At 48.9% G+C, this 16,470-nt stretch overlaps 1 protein-coding gene across 2 annotated transcripts in view; it reads right to left on the minus strand.

Annotated features, from left to right (window-relative positions):
* Positions 1 to 16,244, minus strand: part of WDR91 (WD repeat domain 91) — a 29,876-nt gene extending 13,632 nt beyond the window's left edge. Inside the window, exons 1-8 of one of the 2 annotated variants that reach the window (XM_028106149.2) lie at positions 16,096 to 16,185; positions 15,181 to 15,267; positions 14,576 to 14,755; positions 13,808 to 14,015; positions 12,140 to 12,222; positions 10,978 to 11,108; positions 9,282 to 9,447; positions 1,176 to 1,331 (exon numbers count right to left, since the gene is read on the minus strand). In XM_028106149.2, the coding sequence (XP_027961950.1) occupies positions 1,176 to 1,331; positions 9,282 to 9,447; positions 10,978 to 11,108; positions 12,140 to 12,222; positions 13,808 to 14,015; positions 14,576 to 14,722 (891 nt within the window). In that variant the 5' untranslated portion in view covers positions 14,723 to 14,755; positions 15,181 to 15,267; positions 16,096 to 16,185. Of the gene's footprint in view, positions 1 to 1,175; positions 1,332 to 9,281; positions 9,448 to 10,977; positions 11,109 to 12,139; positions 12,223 to 13,807; positions 14,016 to 14,575; positions 14,756 to 15,180; positions 15,268 to 16,095 lie in introns of both variants that reach the window. The other variant, XM_028106148.2, reaches the window with a different exon arrangement.
* Positions 16,245 to 16,470: the final 226 nt, after the last annotated feature.

Here is a 16,470-nt window from a genome sequence, read left to right on the forward strand (position 1 = left end):
ACTTAGTAAGTGCCAGGCACTGTGTGACTACATTTGATTCGCTCATTTAATCCTGCCCCAAACCATCTGAGATCCTATTATTAACCCCATTTGATGACTGTGGAAACTAAGACTGAAAGCAGAAAGTTAAGTAACTTGCCCAAGGTCAAGAGCCGGCAAGGGGCAGAACTGGATGTGAAGCCAGGTCAGTCAGAGGTAGGTCTCGCCCCTCACCAGCATCCCACCACGCCGGTGCCAAGAGACCGAGGTGAATGGCCAGACATAAAGATGGAGACCCGAGGACAGCCGCAGAGCCAGAACAAGGCTGGGCCCCAGAGGGCACCCCGCACACCCTGCCGCCCAGCAGGTCTGCAGCTGCCCTGGTCTCTGCCTCGCTGGTGCGCTGTTGGCCACCATGACTACGACTATTCTCCCAGACATACCCCGGGCCAGGGGGCATCCACCAGGGCAAACCCCGCCACCCCCCACAGCTCCTGAGACTCTTTGGAGTGCTCCTCGGCATCTCAGAAAGCACAGTTCCACAGCAAAAACCTAACAGCAGGAGACAGACCTCCAAGCTCAGACAGGCACATTTGGGGGGCGGCTAAGCTCAGGTGCGTCTCTAATCCAACAGTGTCGGAACGGGACACTCTGAGGTCTGAGCCGTGGGGGTCTACGCCATCAGACTGCCGCCAGTGGAGGGCTGGGAAGGAGCACGAGCACCTCTGAAATTGGCAAGCAGCCCCAAAGAGAGGATAAGTAGTCAACAAGGTGACTTAGCCAGGAAATCCCTTGGGCGTTTCCCTTCAATCCGGAGTATGTGAGAGAAAGAAGGAGCTTTCCTGCCAGGAAGAGGAGACCCCGACCCATTTTTAGGAGAGAGGGGAGTCCCAGGGCTCAGCGCGGCAAGGGCCCAGGCCACAGCACAACACGGCACGACAGGGCAGCGTCTCCAGCAGGGGATGCAGGAGGAAGGGACCCTGTGACGGAGCAAGGCTGGGGGATTATGGGTTAAAGCAAGGGAAGCAGGTCTCTCCGGCCAAGCTTCAGAGAACCTGTGACCCCCGAACAGTATTACGCAGAAATCAGGAGAGGTAAGCACACGCTCTGCACTACCCCATCTCTAGCCACAGCCCCCAAGGGTAGCCACACGATGTCCCCACAGGCACTCATCCGCTGCCAAGACCAAGCCATACCTGCAAAGTCATAGAGAAGAGCTCCTTCCTCTCTTTGCCGTGGTCCTGCAGGCGCCGCTGTCGGTGCTGCGACCAGCTGGACTCCCCAGACGCCAGCCCGCTCAAGAGGCTCTTCCCGTCTCGGGGCCCGCACGCATTGTCCTTTCCCTTAGCGGCCTAGAGGGCGAGACACCGGACGGTGAAGTGTCGCTTCCTGCCTGAGCCCAGGCCATGACCCCTCAGCCAGGGAGGGAAGCAGAAGCCAGGGGGCAGCTTCGCTACCCCACAGCTCCTGGGTTAAGGTTCCTCCAGGGCGATGCTGAGAGGTAGCTAGAATGTTACCATCTCAGCCTAGGGGTGAGTCAAGAGTGGAACACGAGCAGTCTGGACCCCCTCCTTTCGGTTCTCCACTCCCCTGTTATAAGAGGTAGGTCACCAACTCCTCAGCCTGCCATACCCTTCACCTGCAGACAGACAGACACATACAACTCCCTCATCTAACCAGAACAATTAACTCTAGCTAGGAGGCAGAAGACCTGTGCTTACTAAGCGATGACTATAAGAGGGGTCAGGCCCTATGCTAGGTGTCAGAAACTTCTGCAAGCAACTCTATGTTTGGGCAATACAAAAAAAAAAAAAAAAAATGCAACATACAATCACCTCTCTGGAGGCAAAAAGGAACACAACACCCTCTCTTGTTTGGGGCCAAGTGTATGACTAAGCCAGCTAATGTTAACAAATACTGAGGTATTTGGAAATGATTACTAGGCAATCAGAAATTCTTAACAGAAATTGTTGAAAACTCAAGGACCTTTGAGCAAGATACACTGGACAGGAAAGAAACTGGCATCTTCTGGCCCCTTTTCATGGCAGGATTGATAAAGTCAACCACGGTTACAGCAAATGAATTCAATAATCCCCATCCACTTTCATGGGGAGAAGATTCTTCATCTAGAGCCTTTTTATTTTTTTAAAAGATGTATTTATGAGTGAGCGAGCATGGCGGGGAGGGAGGAGGGAGAGAAAGAATGCCAAGCAGACTCCCTGCTGAGCACAGTGGCGGACTTGGGGCTCAATCCCATGACCCTGAGATCATGACCTGAGCTGAAACCGAGAGTTGGACGCTCAAGCAACTGAGTCACCCAGGCGCCCCGAGAGCCTTTTTAAAAGGAGATGTCACCTCATCCTTTCCAGATTATTTGGCTGGGCTGTTTCCAACCTTATTCCCACAAATTGTGATGGTCAAAACTGCTCCCCTCCCTCTGCCTTACATTACACTCCAAGCAAAGGGATCTGGATGCAAACAGCCACTCAGGTTTGAGACCAACCTCTTGGCAAGTCATCTGCACACAAGACGTAAGTGTAGAGAATGAACTCAACCAAAGTCTGCTTGTTGCTTTCTACTTCTTCTACTTCCTGGTTTTCATGTTACTACTAAACAACTTAAAACAACACAGATTCCTTGGGAGCCCGGAGCCATGGGAAGAGTTAAAAAGGAAATTTTAAAGGACTATGAGTTCACATGGAGCCTAACTATAGCCGACCTTCACAGTATTGGTTATTTCTGTTTTTCTGACTGAGGTGATCTCAAGGGTATCCACTGATGCTCGTAACAGAGGTTTCTTCTAGGGAAAGTATTTGATTCTCTACATTCTGGCTTATTTTAGGAGAAGTAGGGTTCTTAGTCAAGATAAAAGAGATAAACTTAAAAAGAAAACCCACGACAACAATAATAGCATCAAAATAGATTACTCATTGAATGCTGACCATATAGAAGGCACCGTGCTAAGAACTTTACAAATGTTCCCTTAAAATAAAGATGAGGACATTATTTTAACAGGAGAGAGTGAGGCTTAGGTTAAGTTACTGCTCCCACAGGGAGAAGTAGACGGAGGCGGAATTCCCACCCAAATCTGACAGCAAACCCCACGCTCTGAGAAACCCGATGAAAGCAATAGCATGAAAAGAGCACAGAGAAGAAAGTGACAGTGAATAGAAATAAAAAAAGAGAAAGAAAGAAAAGAAAAGAAGAAATGTCATGTTCCCAGAGCTAAATAACATAACAAAGACAAGGCCCTTCTCACAGTACTTCTGGCCATTTTTGAGAAGTAACTCATGGTTCGTGGAACCCTGAAGAGGCTCCACAGTTTTAGAAAGTGCAATTAGACTTCTCTTACCTACGGAGAAGCGGTGGTTGAGATATACGAGAAGGTCTTGAAACTATGGCGTACCTCACATGGCCCCCAGGCGGGCTGTGCTCACTCCCTGGAAGGTGATCCAAGGGTGCCGGCCCTCATTATACGAATCCACTGATTCCTCCCCATATCTCTAATCAAGAGGGCAAATCAGACTGAAGACTTCCACAAGGGTAGCTATACTTGTATCAGACAAAATAGACTTTAAGCCAAAGACTATGATAAGAAACAAAGAAGGTCATTATGTAATGATGAAGGGGTTCATCCAGTAAGAGGACATGACGCTTGTAAGTATTTATACACGTGACACAGGACCACTTAAATATATACAGCAAATACCAAGGAGAAATAGGCAGCACCTTCAACAGTGGAAAGACCATCCAGACAGAAAATCAATAAGGAAACACTGCACTTGAACTACATTTTAGACGGACCTTTAGATGGACCTAAAAGACAGATACAAAACATCCCATCCAAAAGCAGAATATACACCCTTCTCAAGCACATGGAACATTTCCAGGATAGATCACGTTAGGCCACAAAACAAGGCTTAATAAATTTGAGAAGACTGAAATCATATCAGGCATCACAATCATATCAAACTACAAGTCAATCATAAGAAAATCTAAAAATTCACAAGTATGTGGAGATTAAACAACACGTTCCTGAACAGCCAATGGATCAAAGCAGCAATCAGAAAGAGAAACTAAAAAATATCTTGAGAGAAAATGGAAACATGGCACACCAAAACTTAAAAGATGCAGGAGGCGCAGTTCGAAGAGGGAAATTCATAGCAATAAATGCCTGCATCAAGAAACAAGAAAGATCTCAAATGAACAACTTCCTCAAGGAACTAGAAAAACAAATGAAGCCCAAAGTTAGAAAAAAAGGAAATAATAAAAATTAATGAAATAGAGACTAAAAGGACAACATAAATGATCAACAATATAGCCAGTTTTTTAAAAGATAAACAAAATAGACAAACCTCTACCAAGAGAAAAAGAGGACTCAAAAATAAAGAATTCCAAAACATGTCTCTAAAAGAAAGCTCTCACATTCTAACAGAAAAGACAAAAAAACCGACAGTAGAGGCCATGTTTTCTGGTTAAACATGGCTATGGCAACTCCACAGTCAGCTATGTACACCGCAGGGAAGAGAAGGAAGATCACTTTCCTGGGTTGACAGCTATTTTCCAAAATAATGGGATCCAGGCAAGTGAGGAAGTCTCAAAAAGCCTGGACCAACTATTATGCAGTTGTGACAGATTTATCAGCCTGACCAAGAGATATTTACACTGGACATTAGAGAAGAAAAGGATCCATACAATATTGCATTCATGCCCTGCAAGTACATGGACCACAAGGGATCCAGCCTGGGGCCCAAGGGTGGGGAATGCCACAGAGGGCAGACAGGTACTCCGTGGCCACTCTCTTCCTCCCCTGCTCACCCGCTACACCTGAGAAATCGTGCCTCTTCTCTTTTCAGTGCTCTTTTTTTTTTTTTTAAAGATTTAATTAATTTATTTATTTGGCAGAGAGAGACACAGAGAGAGAGGGAACACAAGCAGGGGAGTGGGAGAGGGAAAAGCAGGCTTCCCGCTGAGCAGGGAGCCCGATGCAGGGCTCGATCCCAGGACCCTGGGATCATGACCTGAGCCGAAGGCAGACTTAACCAACTGAGCCACCCAGGTGCCCCTCAGTGTTAAGTCTTAAGAGCATTCAATGAGCCCATACTGATGGAAGAGAGAGGCTTGAAATGGACTTCAAATTCCTCTAGCTGATACAAAAGTCACTTGTAGCACTTCCCCAGCCCAGACAGGACATACAACATGAAGAACAAAGGCAGGGCTTCCCTCCAAGTCAGGATGGCAAGGAAGTTTCCGGTACGTCCTCAGGTAAGGGCTGGGCCATCCTCCAAAATGGAAATTCAAACAGGTGTCAACAAAAGGCACCACAATGAACTGAAAAACTGCTTTTATAATGAGAGTAGTTTATGCCAAGGGAGCCATGGACCTACACGTGACCTATGAGATCTGGCTCAGAGTGTCTCCTTCAGCTGCATCTCATTATTTGCTCAAGAAGGGTGAACAACAAAAAACGATAATGTACTAAAAGCTGATGAATGCAGCTCTCCATGGAACACTTTAATAAGTAGGTTAAGGTAAACTTGTGTCTAACTACAACTGTACCTAACTTAAACAAACGTTTACTCTGATGAAACTGGTAATTCGGTTTGGTTTTTTTTTTTTTTTTAAAGATTTTATTTATTTATTTTACAGGGAGAGACACAGCAAGAGAGGGAACACAAGCAGGGGAGTGGGAGAGGGAGAAGCAGGCTCCCCACCGAGCAGGGAGCCCAATGTGGGGCTCGATCCCAGGACCCTGGGACCATGACCTGAGCCGAAGGCAGACGCTTAACGACTGAGCCACGCAGGCGCCCCTGGTAATTCACAGTTTTGAAAGCAAACCTCATAAAAGTCTTAACTACCAGATTCACATAACATTCCAAATGGTCCAAATTATATTGTCATATTCCATCACAATCTGTCTTCTGCACTTCAGAACAAATATTTTAACCTGTGTTTTATCACTTCACCTTTGCATTTCTCTCTGGAGAGAGAGAGAAATTAATTTTCTGTGGCCTGAGCAGAGTTTACCAGGCAGTCACCCAGATGGGGCAGGAAACAGGTTCCAGTAATCTGGTCTCGCCTGAAGTAAAACAAAGCTACCCAGAAGACAGGACCTCATCACACATAAAATTATAGAACAAAAGTCGTGGGAGAGGGCTCCCTTTTCCTCCATCCCATTAAAATCCATGGAAACAGCCCCAAGGGCAACTGTTCTTACCGCTGATGTCTCAGTAGCTATGAAGTAATTTGACGCTATTAAGAGTTACAAATGCAGAAGTCTGCTTTCTTTACATTGCAGCCAATTAAAGGTTATCTCTATAATAACCGGCAGTCCATCGCTTCCTGAGTGGGAGTGGAAGGAGTGGCATCAGAAGGCTGGAGGGGAGGATGGAGTGCAAGTGCAAGCTGGGTGAGCCAGCAGGGCAGGTGCCCTCAGGCACTATGGTAACAGAGATCCCAGAGGAGCTTGAGAGCTGTGGTTTTCGAGTTACTTCCATTTGTTTCTTAAATTTTGCCTCCAGAGTCCTATAAAGCCCAGAGTGCATCACCATATGTTGTGCCATGTATAATGCCATGAACATTTCAGGAGTAATGACCAACAGTTACAACGACCCATCACAAGTGGGCAAAATGCTGACGTGATTGAAATGTACAATGTTATATATAAATAATTATTTAAAACAGGAAAGCCGGATTATTTTATTTACTGCTAATGTAATAACACAGCTTCTGTTTTTCTTTTGCTTCTTAATAATAAAGGGAGAAAGAGTCCTGCTGTGTCAGAAGTGAAAAAAAGACTCCGTGCTTCATAGGCGCTACCAAAGCAACGTGGCTCATTAAAAAGCCAATGTCATTTTCTGTAAGTTAAAAGCAATGTATCATTAAAATCACAGGAAGCAATCATGCAACTAACTGCATTTGGTACTGGTAAGAGAGCATCTCGAATTGTACACTCAAATTTGGCGTATTAATTGTAACAGAAGAATTAAAACATTAGAACGTGCCCCAGAGGAGGAGCAGGATGGTGAGGGGTGTAGAAATCATGTCACATGGGAAAACAGTGGAAGGGAGATGGAAGAATGAACAGAGAGTGCTCAGCATGGAAAGATAGGACGTGTCGTAACAAAAAGCCTTATTCTATGTGGCTCAAAGGGCAAAGGTAAGATCAGCAAATAAAAATTATAGAGGTTTCTACAAACAGCTAACAGGCACACAACCGGTTCCACATCAACAAGTAGTGAGCTCCACATCACAGGAGGCAATCAATCAGAGGATGTGCTCCTCTACAAAACAGAAGGGGGTGCCAAATGATCGTTAAGCTTCCTCCAACTCTAGACTTCTGATTTTCTTGAACCTCAAATACACTAGTTATTTTCAGAATTGAAACATCAATGCAGAGTCTAATTAACAAATTAAGAAAACCACAAGTGACCCACCACTGGATTTTTCAGATGGTAGACATCTATCGCCCCCATTCATGGAATGGAAAGAGAGCTACCTTCACTCTGTTAACAGACCACACACACAGTGACCCAACTTCTGTTGGAATATATTTTAGAGGCAAGGACTGCTTGCTGAGAACTGCATTCTCACCCTCAACCCCTGAACATGAACTGTACACACAATTTCCAAACCCATTCCCATCTCACGATGTGACACTTAGTTCCTGAACACATGAAGAACAAAGCCGCAGGCTTAACCCCAAAGAATCCATCCTCGTGTTTTCTTTCATCTTAAGTCAATGAAACTGAATTTCACAAATTCATGTTTTTAAGAGACCTACTGCCCCATCCATCATCTATTACACTTAGAAAATATTGAACTGTGACAGAGATTGGCAGAGCAAACGGTAAAACTTACTCAGCCACATTCCACAGAACTGGAATTCACAAAAACAGCCGTAGGTATCACCAGGATGGCTCTGTGCCGGCCGCAGGCCTCCTGAATGCCAGGTAGGAGTCATTTTGCATGGCTGGCGCCTTGGGTCTCAGAGCTGAGTCGGGAACCCAGGTAGGCCAGGGCCTTCTCTAATATGACCAGCACTGATACAATGTCCTGGGGGTGCCCAAGTGCAATGAATTCTCCCCCTAGGCAGGACATGTATTCGTGGCACCCCAAGCAAATCGGGGTCACTTTAAGCCATCTGAGCAAAGACGCTCAACAAGGAGCCGGGGCTGAAAGCACATCTCCTGACTCCAAAGCCTGCACTCTTTCCTCTCCAGTGTCCTGCTCAAGCGGCTGCACTTCCACAGCGAAACAGCCCCGCCTGCCCTGGAGCAGACCGGTTCCAGACCCCGCTTCCCGGCCGCAGGGGGCAGCCCCGAACTGTTGCATCCGCAACCGTTCTGGAGCCAAGGGTGGTAGGAGAGGAAGCCAGCGATTATGACGACTGACTTTATCTGTAACGAATAAAAATACATTAAAGGAGAAAGGATCCCTGTCCAGGCAATGAAGCGTGACAGTGGGTCTGTTAAACTTTCACTCCAGAAGGCACTGCTGCTGAAAGCAATGAATTCTGACCATCTCTGCCAGGAAAACTCCTCAGTGGGACCTACGGCTGTTTTGGACACAAACTGGTGTAAAAGAAATTCTCTTGCGAGCTTCTATAAAAGTGAAAAATAGCCAAAGGCCTTTGCGGAATCAGTAAATCCCAACTTGTAAAAGCAATGCACTAATTCAGAAGTAACTCTAATTTACTCCTTCTCTACACACTGCTTTAGATCATCAAAAATTCAAAATTCCAGAATTGCTTGAATTCACCCTCGAGCCACCACATCACAGTCACAAGCTCTCATGAGTTCAGAGCAATTTATGAGGAAAAGGGAAGAGATTCAAAGTGCCCTTCTCACTGTCAGGCAGCCGCTCCCCAGGCTGTCACAGGCTTTCAGGCTCAGCACAGGAGTGCAGGCGGTGTAGAGGGCAGGGGGCTGGGGGAGAGGTCCCTCCAGGGCAGACAAGGGTCTGAGACCTTGCTCAAGGCACCCGCCCCCCTCCTGCCTCACTGCGCCCCTCCCCAGACGGAAGAGGGGAAGGGGGCGGGCGGAGGCTGTGCGAGGTAGATTTCCTCCTCACTGCCTCAGTGCCTCCTCTACACTCTTCTCTACGCCCTCACCCTGCAGCACCGACACGTAACTGTGAGGGGAAGGCAGGGAGGAAGGAAGAAAGAGAGCGTGATGTGAAGTCAGGATCTCACCAGCATACCAGAGAAATCAGTCCTAAGGAGAGAACAAACAAGGTCGGAAAGTGCAGTCAGCGGTCAGGGGCCTCTTGGCAGGAGTTAGAAAGGCAGGCCTTGTGCTCACCTGGCCGCCGAATGGCTCCTTCTTGGTCGAGCTCTGAGCCTGAGAGGGACCCTGGGCAGGCGACAACCTTGAGGGGCTCTTCTTACTCTGAGGCAGCAGAGAGGACAGGAAACCCACTCGAGGCGATTGGGACAGGGAAGTGTTCCTTTGGCTGCACACCATGGCTCTGGACAAGCAGACACATAAGGTCACAGGGCTGAAGGGGGACCCGAGGGAACCCAAAGCACAGGCCTCCTGGGCTCTGGATGGCACCAGGTTCATGGCCCGGGGTTCAGGCGGCATTATCCTTGGGACGGTTTCCTGTACCCAAGGGAGCCGGCAACCTCTCTGGCACAACGGTGAGGCCCGCAGTGCTCTGAGGGCCCAGCAGGGTTCAGAGCTGTGCTGTCCACTAGCCCCCGGCTACACGGGCCACTGAGGCCCTGAAATACGGTCAGTCCCAAGTGCGATGTGCTGGAGAGCAGCACACACACTGGAATTCAAGCCTTAGCATGAAAATGGTGCAAAATATCTCCCGAATTCTTTGTTTCTATTCATCCCACGCTGAAATGATATTGTGGACATATCGGGCTAAATAAAATATGTCATAAAATTAACTGCACCTATCTGTTTTTACTTAGTTGAAGTACAAATTTTTTTTTTAAGATTTCATTTATTCATTTGAGACACAGAAATACAGACAGAAAGAGCATGAGCAGGGGGAGAGGCAGAGGGAGAAGCAGGCTTCCCACCAAGCCAGGAGCCCGATGTGGGGCTCGATCCCAGGACCCTGGGATCATGACCTGAGCTGAAGGCAGATGCTTAACCATCTGAGCCACCCAGGCACCCGAAGTACAAATTTTTAAGCGATGTTTCTGGCTTGCCCTTGATTTCCACCCGACCGGGCTAGCTGAGATACTAGGGCACTTTCACCCAGTACAGCACTTGGCCACGTGTAGGTTTGGAATCTGCCTGCCTGGCTTTGCATCCTGACTCACCAGCTGTGTGACCACTCTGTGCCTCGGGTTCTTCAACTGCTACATTATTCTCATCACCTGGGGCCTCTACTTTAACTGGCTATATTTTAAGGTTGCCTCTCTTCCCCTCTGCCTATCTCTTCAAACCCTCGGACGGGAGCGAGCTTCCACCACAGATTGCATCCAACCTGTTGGGTGCCAACCTTTTCATCTTCGAGGCACTCCTTTACACACACACACACACACACACACACACACACACACACACACACACCTTTTCATCTTCGAGGCACTCCTTTACACACACACACACACACACACACACACACACACACACTTCCAGAGGCTTTACAACAGCATCTGTGTTTATTTATCCAGATGCATCCAACCTGTTGGGTGCCAACCTTTTCATCTTCGAGGCACTCCTTTCCACACACACACACACACACACACACACACACACACACACACACACACTTCCAGAGGCTTTACAACAGCATCTGTGTTTATTTATCCAGATGTGCATCTGGATGTGCGGGCCCCCTCCCTCGGGGCAGGTTCAGAGGCTAGAAGGCCTTAAAAGCCAGGGGACTTGACTCAGAAAGCTCAGGTGGGAACAGTGAGAGCCAAGGAGGCACTCTGGCAATTCCGTGTCACCAGAAATAGGGGGGTCAGGGTGAGGTGACAGGGGACAGATGAGAGGAGGGGACCCCCCTGCCCCCAGGCAGGCACACACTCACAGTTCCGAGTCCCCCAGGCGGTCCATGTTGGAGACATAAGGAGGCAATCTGTGCTGGACCAAGGCCTCCCCCTCCTCAGGCTGCAGCTCCTCTTTCTTCAGGCGGTGGATTTCAGCTTGCAAGGCGAAAAGCTACGTAGCGATAGAGTGAGTTAGATGGTGCTCTCACCTCATCTTCCCTCCACTAAGGAGCAGGGGGCACATCACGTCCAACACCCAACCTCACCGGCTCCAGAGGCCCCTGGGCCTAGCCTCGGGGTGCCGGCCTCACCCTCTGCTCACTGCCGAGCGGGAAAACGGGCCACTGCTAGCTGTCCCTTCACTGCACTGAGGTGAGAAGCCAACAACTGTCAGACACACAAATCCTACTTTCTTTCTTTTCATCAACTGACTTGCTTCTCCCTGAATTCATAATATATACATTTCCCCCTGAATTATATATATACATATATATACAAGCACCCAAAATGCAAACAGCTTATAGTCTTCCTTTTTCTGGAAATATGGCCTACAGTTACCTTAATTTCAACAACAGAGAAGTGCTCCTCAGACAAAATGTAAAGGCAAATGTGGGTCCCCTGGCTCCATCGTTTTACCCAACTAGAGGCTCACGGAGCTGAGCAGAACAATGAAATTATACGTGGGTTGTTTACAACACAGATGTGGATATACGGGACCGGGGGTATGAAAGAGACATAGGAAAAGCACATAGTCTTCCTCCTCTCAAAGTTCATTACCATTGCTATGTTGTTCTTGCTACACACGGGACTTAAAATATGAACCTGACTGGGGCGCCTGGGTGGCTCAGTCGTTAGGCGTCTGCCTTCGGCTGAGGTCACGATCTCAGGGTCCTGAAATCGAGCCCCACGTCGGGCTCCCTGCTCCGAGGGGAGCCTGCTTCTCCCTCTGCCACTCCCCCTGCTTGTGCTCCCTCTCTCGCTGTCTCTGTCAAATAAATAAAATCTTTAAAAAAAAAAAAATATGAACCTGACCTCTGGTTTCCAGAGACTATTACAGCCCCCAAATCTCCATACTGACTCTCTGGTGACTCACTTGCATCTGAGATTAGTGCTTTCCTATTTTTAATCAGCCCTCCACCACCACTACCTAATTTCACACACGAAAAGCAGAAGTTCTTCCCAAGAAGCGTGTTCAGAACAAACCTTCTGGCGAAGAACTTCATTTTCTTCTTGAACCTGGTTGGTCCTCTGGCATTCCGCATCGAAGTTCAGGATCACGGGAACTGGTGCACAAAGTTAAAGAAAAAGCCTGCCTGCGCAATGCTTAAAAGCCCTTCCCAAACTCTTGACACAGCAGCAAAACCCTTAAACATGAGTCACAGGGAGCAGAGGACAGACTTGGTTCTGCAGCCTCTCCACAGCTGTATGGAGTCTCTCCCTAGAGCTGGGTCTGGCCTTCCTCCAGACACTCGCACCAATTTAGCTGGTCAGCGCACAGAGAGGACGTGAATCTAAACCTGAGCGTTTTCTCCCAAACACCAGCAGTAAGGAGCTCACATTCACTGGGCTTTGCAGCCAGTGCAAGCCGGAGCAAGGTCAGTGCAGCCACTGAGAAGGAATCCCAGGGGCCGGCTGGTCTACCATCTGGGCAGAAGGCTCAGCCACTTGGCTTGCCCCTCCCCAGACCGAGCCTCTTCCTAGCAAAGGTGTAGACTGAGGAGAGAGCTTTCTGCAGACTGGACAGTCCCATGTCATGCTATGAATATCCACGTTCTAGGTCAGGGTGTCAGCCTTTCCCACCACCTTAAACAGCTTCAGTCAAGAGGAGTACAAAGGGCCTCAGTCCTGGGGAAGTGAACTGTGGCTCAAATGTGTGACCTAGTTTGCAGGGCACTGTCATGCAATGAAAAGACCTTCAGTGACATTTCCAATTTCCCTAGAGGGCCCATATGGTCATGTCATAACCAATGGCCTAAGCCCCCTGCTAGTTTAGCCTGAAAGCCCTCAGGATAAAAAGCAGTAGGGGATTTTATACCTGGCAAGGGTGGAATTCGCACTCAGACCCACAGCACAAATGGGGCACCCTTCCTACCCCCACCAGCTGTCCCTCCCAGAGGCCAAAATGGCCACCTGTGGGTAGGCCTCTACAACACCCCATTTATCAGTGACTCACCAGGCAGCTCCCTTCAAACCAGGTTCTCTTCTCCTCCTCCAGAATTCCAGCCTAAAGAGCATGAGCATTAGGGGATGTCCTGCGCCTCAAGAAGGCAGGCTTTCTAAGATAAAATGGTAAACATGGTAGACTACAAATTATTTACATTCTCCCTCTCTTAAATATCCATACACTTTTTCTTAAAGGTGCTGTTTTCTAGCAAGTTGAGGAACACTGAGGTCACTGCCAGGGAGTGACCCAAACGGGAACACAGGAAGGAAGTTCTAGCCCAAGAAGTATTCTGACCTGCTACCTGATCTCAACAAAGGCAAGTAATACCCTCAGGGGCACAGGGCTTGCACAGACAGGGTATTCTCAAGGCTGGTCAGTGGTACTGAGCAGCAGCTGCCTACCAACCCCTGCACCTACTCAGCCGTATCTGAGGGCTCCTGGCAGAGCCAGGCATCGTACCCCCCCTGCTACGACTGTCCCTGCTCATGCATGTCAGCTCTTACTTCAGCAGTGGCACAACGAAGACTTATGATTTCCTGGCCTGCTGACAAAAATAACCACACTCTGTCCAGCCCCCTCACGTAACACATGACAACGATGCTTGGGCATTTTGTAGAACAAACAAATGCATCAAGAGCAGCGGCCACTGATCACGTTGTCTGGAAGCCCCAGACCAGGCCCACAGCCCTAGGCGGCTGAGAGGATATGCATGCACTGAAACAGGACGCTCAGGAAGTTGTGCAGGGACACAATGAAGGTATCGGCCCACTGTCGAGAGAAGTAGGTAGCAAAGGTGGGGTTGGTGTCTGGGGATGGCAGGAAGGGCAGGACAAACCAATCCTTCCACTCAGCCTGGTTCTGGAGCTCTGTGGCCTGCTTTGCAAAGAACTCTTGAGCTTTGTCATTTCTGTTTGTCTGCCAAGACAAAGAGGACATAGCAAGAAGGGGTAAGAGACAGAAGTCCAGAATTAAGATTTGTCATTACTGCACAAAAGAGAGCCTCTGGATATCAGCCTGCCAGGTAAGTAGCCAAATATAATCTACAAACGCCACAAAGGACATCACTTTTCTCAAGTTCCTTGTAATTTCCAAGAAGTTGGTTTAAACTGAAGCCCTGAAGATAAATGCCATCCTAAAAATTAATTCCTAGTTGATTTTCAAATAATCTAAGTGACTTATTCCCCCAGGTGAGCTATAATCTATTACTCAAACTTTCGCCCAGCTACTTATATCCTTTGAAACACCACCCAGGCTTATGTGCTTAAAACAAGAGAGGAAACAGGAATGAGGAAGACAAGTCAGCTGATCTACAGATGAGAAGGGGGAAAAAAGTAGGAAAACAGTCAAAAATAATTTGCACTGTGACTGTTCCACCCTTTCCCAAAGGAACACAGAGAGTTCTCCCTAGAAATTAAAAGAAAATCTATTTCGGGGTCAAAGAACTCTCTCCAAGGAATCCCTGAAGGAACAAGCACCTGGATGGTGTAGACGAGATAAAAGCGGAACAGGCTGGTTTTCAGCTTGTTGATGGTGGGTCTATATATATCTTCCAAGCGGCTGAAGAGCCGCCGTTCCAGGTAGCTCCAATAATCCCGAAGGGCAGCCAAGTCATACACCTGCATTAACTGCTGCAGCTGGTCCACAATCTTGTCCACCTGGTGGAGAATGATGGGATGGAGAAGGTGGTGAAGGACAAGAGGGAATTTTCCCATCACTTCACAGAGCTAATACAGTTTTTTCCTCTTGCTGTGGCTTCTGAATGTTAGAGGTGGTTGTTTTTTTTTTTTTAATTAGCAATCTATAAAACATTCAAAACATAGTAATGTAATAGCTTTTGAGTTATTTTCTGATGTTAGATATGTGGTTTGACCCCCTAGCAAGCATGGAAATTTCAAGCGTAAAAGCACAAAGCAGGAGACCTGAGTCTAGGTCTTGAATCAGTGTCTGGCTTACTCAAGCAACTTGACAATGTTACTTTGACTCTTTGGTCTCCGATGCCTAAGATTTTAGAAAACAAAACAGAGAGACAACCTCCATCATCCTCCTCCCAGCTCCACCATTCCAGGAGTTCTAGACTCACGGAGATACACGGACTGACTCCTTCAAGTCAGGGAAGCTCCACCAAAGCCCTGGCAGCTGCTCAGACTGTCAGCCAAAGAAGACACCTCTGTGTGAGAAATCACACCGGAGGACACAGTCTGGAAAAGGTTTTAGATGCCAACCCAACACCCCCATCTTACAGAGCACGACACTGCGGCTTGGACAGCTGGAATCATTTGCTTTTGCCACTGAGTACCGCTAACTTTGGCAAGACAAGAACCCAGGTCTCCTAACTTCCCCAGGGTTCTTGCTAGCTCACTGCCTCTCTCAGTTCACCTGTCAACACCAATTAGGACTCAGCAAACAAACAAATCACACACATATACATTCCAAGAACTTCTCAACAGAAAGTCATGTCTGAGCAGGGGAAATATGTTTTAAAATGTACAAGGTCTTCCTCAACTGCGGAGACAAAACTGCCAGTAAGTCACCCACAATGCCATTTTAAACAAACACCAGAAAATACCTGAACTCAGCTAACATTTTGGGCTGCAGATGCCTTTGCTCTCAATGCTAACTTCTGAATATTTCTGTTGCCCAAACTTAACTATCTACCCAACCTTAGCTCCTAAAACCCTTATCTCCATCCTGGCCAGATGACCAGCATCTGCTTGGAGGCTGAAGTGGAGGACAGACACCTGGACCAGGACTCAGGGCACCTGGGCTCCAGCCTCAGCGATGCTCCTGACTCGCTGGGAAACTTCAGGCAAGTCACGTCCCCTCCTGAGGACCTCAGTTCCCTCTGTGTCAAGCGAGGGCCAGACGCGCTGATGTCAACAGTCGCCCCAGGCGCGGTGACAGCGCCGCTCCCGCCCCGGAGGGCATGGTGGGGGGGAGCCCGCTCCGGTCTCCCTCGGGGCCGCCTCTGCCCGCACCGCGCCCGCCGGCCCCTCACCCGGAACCCTTTCTCCTTGTCCGCCTTGATCTCGGCGTCCAGCTGCCGCAGCGTGTGTGTGAAGCCGCGGAAGAGCAGGTACTCCCGGACCAGCTCGTCAGTGCGCTCCACGGCCTCCGCCATCGCTGCGCCAGCGCCGTGAGCGGTCGCGGCACGCGACGGACGGAGGGGCGGGGCCTGGGCCGCGCAGGGCGGGGCCGGGGCGGGGCCGGGAGCCGCCGCCAATCACGTCACGCCGCGGCCCGCCTACCCGCCCGCACGCATCGCGCGCGGCGCGCCTGCGGCCCCGCCTCAAGCCCCGCCCCCAGCCCTGCCTAGCCGCTTCCGTCAGCAGCCTCCGGGAAGAGCGACTGGACCACCCGTTGCTCGCCTGGG

This window comes from Eumetopias jubatus, unplaced genomic scaffold (assembly GCF_037043125.1).
Source record: "Eumetopias jubatus isolate StellerSeaLion01/CBP00866 unplaced genomic scaffold, mEumJub1_p1.0 scaffold_14, whole genome shotgun sequence".
In the NCBI taxonomy this organism is placed as follows: domain Eukaryota; kingdom Metazoa; phylum Chordata; class Mammalia; order Carnivora; family Otariidae; genus Eumetopias; species Eumetopias jubatus.